General features: G+C 49.3%; 2 protein-coding genes across 2 annotated transcripts; both read right to left on the bottom strand.

The window, feature by feature from the left end:
• Positions 1–169: 169 nt before the first annotated feature.
• LDBPK_210040 (ring-box protein 1, putative) lies at positions 170–490 on the bottom strand (the record flags this gene model as incomplete). Its single annotated transcript, XM_003860473.1, has 1 exon — positions 170–490. The coding sequence occupies one exon, from the start codon at positions 488–490 to the stop codon at positions 170–172; it is 321 nt and encodes a 106-aa protein (XP_003860521.1).
• A 542-nt stretch (positions 491–1,032) lies between these two features.
• LDBPK_210030 (hypothetical protein, conserved) lies at positions 1,033–2,073 on the bottom strand (the record flags this gene model as incomplete). Its single annotated transcript, XM_003860472.1, has 1 exon — positions 1,033–2,073. The coding sequence occupies one exon, from the start codon at positions 2,071–2,073 to the stop codon at positions 1,033–1,035; it is 1,041 nt and encodes a 346-aa protein (XP_003860520.1).
• Positions 2,074–3,162: the final 1,089 nt, after the last annotated feature.

Here is a 3,162-nt window from a genome sequence, read left to right as displayed (position 1 = left end):
ACACACACACACACACACACACACACACAACAACAACAACAACAACAACAACAACAACAAACAAGCAAAAACAAAATCAAAAGCATCAAAGCGAAACTCTGAATATTACTTCGTCTGCAAGAGGCACGCCACACTCGTCAGCTGCACTGCGTTACCCACAGCGCCTTAATTAAGCGCCATATCGAAGGTAAACCCACTCTTTATTGTCTAAAGGACAAACGTTCCGAGTCTTTAGCCATCGAGATATGCAGTGCATATGAAAGGCATGATTGCAGGCGCCCCACGCTACTGTGCAGTCCTTCGGCGAGCACGACGGATTTGACTGGCATTCGATGCACAGATCCATGATGTGATTTCTACAGATGGCGCAGGTGTCCACTTGAATATCCCAGGACCATAGCGCGACGGCGTTCCATTTTTTCAGCTGAAAGCGGTTTCCTTTGCTACCCTCCTCCGCGGCTGACATACCCGCCTCGTCTTTCGTCTGCATCGAATCCCGAGACGCTTTCTTCCGCGCCTCTATGACTTATTTCGACTGTTCTCGTCCTTTCTTCCGCTTTGACAGGAAATCCGTTACGGAGACAGTTCAACCACAACATCGCGCAACACAATAGCGAGAGTTGACGACAGAGTGCCCATTCGTGCACCGACCAGAGGAAAAAAAAGAAGAGCATTGGAGCCATATTAATAGAGCAACGTACAGATCCTCGCACTAAGGATGCAAGTGCTACCATCATTACTTGAGAAAAAATTGCATTGTTGATGCTAGTAACACGAAGGCCACACTAGTGCTCGAAAAAATGTGGAGCACATAAGACACACAAACGTCTTCTAGGCCTATCCTAAACATGTCTTCCCAGAGAGGACAGCGGACCCAAACCCCTCTTTTTTCCCTGAGGTTACACTCATAAAGAGTCGCGAAAGCCGTCGAGGCTGTCACCGCGAATTTGCGAAAGTCTACGCCTCGGTCAGATGATTCTCAATTGTCTTTTTATTGCGGCTTCCACACCGCTTCCATCAGTATTGCACAGCTCAGCTGCTCGGTGCCAGCTTAAACGTTCCGTTGATGAAAATCTTATCCATTTTTTTCCCATTTTTACGGTTCACAATGCGATTGCAGTGATACGTCAGATTTGACGGAACATCGTCCACCTCGACTAGGCCAGCAGCGGAAAAAAGTTTGGCTGCAAACTCTTTGTAGAAGAACACCTGAGTTGTGCAGTCGCCTTTCGCAAAAGCGATGTTTCCAACCTTGTTGTCCATTTTGGACAAGAAGCGGAAAAAGTTGTGGTCGGGAAGCGCATAATCCCTGAAAAGAAGAATTCCATCTTGCTTCAAAACATTCTTCAGCTGTTTGATAGCCGAAAGCATTTTTTCAACGGTCGGCAGCGCAGAGAGGACAAAAACTAGCAGAATTGCATCAAACTTTTGGTGCTGAAGAGATTTGTCCGCTGCAGTAAGGGCATCGACTACAAGGGTAGCATTTTCATCAATCCGTTGCCGCTTCGCCAGCGGTGCCGTAGGGTCCGCGCTCGTGACGCAGGAAGAGGTGCCGATTGCCAAGGGAAGCAGTGTAAGCTGATTTCGTTGCAGATAGCCCTGTGCAATCTCATGGCTCCTGAAGTGCGAGAGCGCAGATGGTGAGATGTCGAAGCCTACAAAATGGACGTCTGGGCTTGTACATTCACGCATAATTGGAAGCAGGGTGCTCCCAGTACCGCAACCACACTCTAAAATCCACGCAGGCGAGCCTCGTCTGCCCATAACGGTGCGCAGCAGCGGAAACGCATGCACGATGTAGTTCTTGAGAGGAAAGTGATGCTTCGTTGCAGAGAAATGCATCTCCCACGGCTTTTCAGGGACCTCATCCAGCGACTCCCACGATCCGGTACGACTTAATTCTGCCATGCACCTACTCATGTACTCATCAACAAGCTGTCGCTCAGCGATGGTCAGCTCCGCTACCTTTTCGTCCCATTCGAAGTCGTTGGCATGCAGCTCGACATCCTCGGAGTGTCTAAACGTGCCACCCTTACGAGTTCTCGGCACGTGTATGCACGGGTCCCTTTCCATGAGAAGGCTAATAGCGAAAAATCCAGTAAAGGGGATTGCTTGCAATAAACACGACAAGTAGTGGTTTCTTTTCCTCATCAATCCAGTGATAAACACCAGGCGGGTGCGATGAATGCAGAAAGGCGCATCGAAGAAGAAGGTTATTCATGGATGAAACCGGGGGCCATCATGTTGGTTTCTCAGCTCGGATCACTGTCATGTGGCCTCACAGGTGCTTTTCATCAAAAGACCTACATCTGGAAGGAAATTCCTTCATTCGCACATCCATGCGCTTCCTACGAACGCTCGCAGGGCTACAGAGGAAGCTCTCACATTTATTAAGATTCTACTCCCATGCAGCTGCACTTCAGCACCACTCCTCTAAACCGCTGAGAAGCCCCTGGAGAGACTTTTTCTAAGGAGAAAGAACAACGACACGAAATACAGAATAGCTGGGAGGGGGGGGGGGCAGAACCTATTGTTGGGTCACGAATGCCAGCGATTCCCCTCGTCAACCTTCCCTCTGGTCACTCTCATTCAACTTCGTCCGTTACCCAACGAGTGTGTGAACACAGACAGACAGGTGCAGTGATGGCAGCTGTTGACCACCGTTCATAGGCCTGCTTTCACAAACAACCTTTGATAAGCCAATTACAGCTTGGGGCATCGTGATCCTTACCGCCGACGAAAAAAACCGTCTTTCCTCCGCTTTTAGCGAAAAAAAAAAGGACTGTTATTCTCCGCTCCTTTCCATGCGCTTCGCCAAAAGACTTTTCCAAACTGCTTCTCCAAACAGCATTTGTAGTGCAGGGCACAGCTGTGGCAATTGCTCTGGCGTGCTCTTTAAATCCTGAATCATCATTCGCCGCAATAACGACATCTCCCTGCGAAAATTCAATGCTACTTCCTTCCTCGTTCCCGCCCTTCTCAAAAACTGATAATATGCGAAAAAACTCTTGTTCTCCAAGATCTACACCTATCTACCTCCTCTCTCCATATAGCAACAATGGCCAAGGGCAAGCGCTCCACTGATGCCAAGGGCAGCCAGAGGCGCCAGAAGAAGGTGCTGCGCGACAACATCCGCGGCATCACTCGCGGCTGCGTCCGCCG

This window comes from Leishmania donovani, chromosome 21, assembly GCF_000227135.1.
Source record: "Leishmania donovani BPK282A1 complete genome, chromosome 21".
In the NCBI taxonomy this organism is placed as follows: Eukaryota; Euglenozoa; class Kinetoplastea; order Trypanosomatida; family Trypanosomatidae; genus Leishmania; species Leishmania donovani.
The sequence above is the reverse complement of the archived record's forward strand: the minus strand, read 5'-3'. Positions and strand labels throughout refer to the sequence as shown.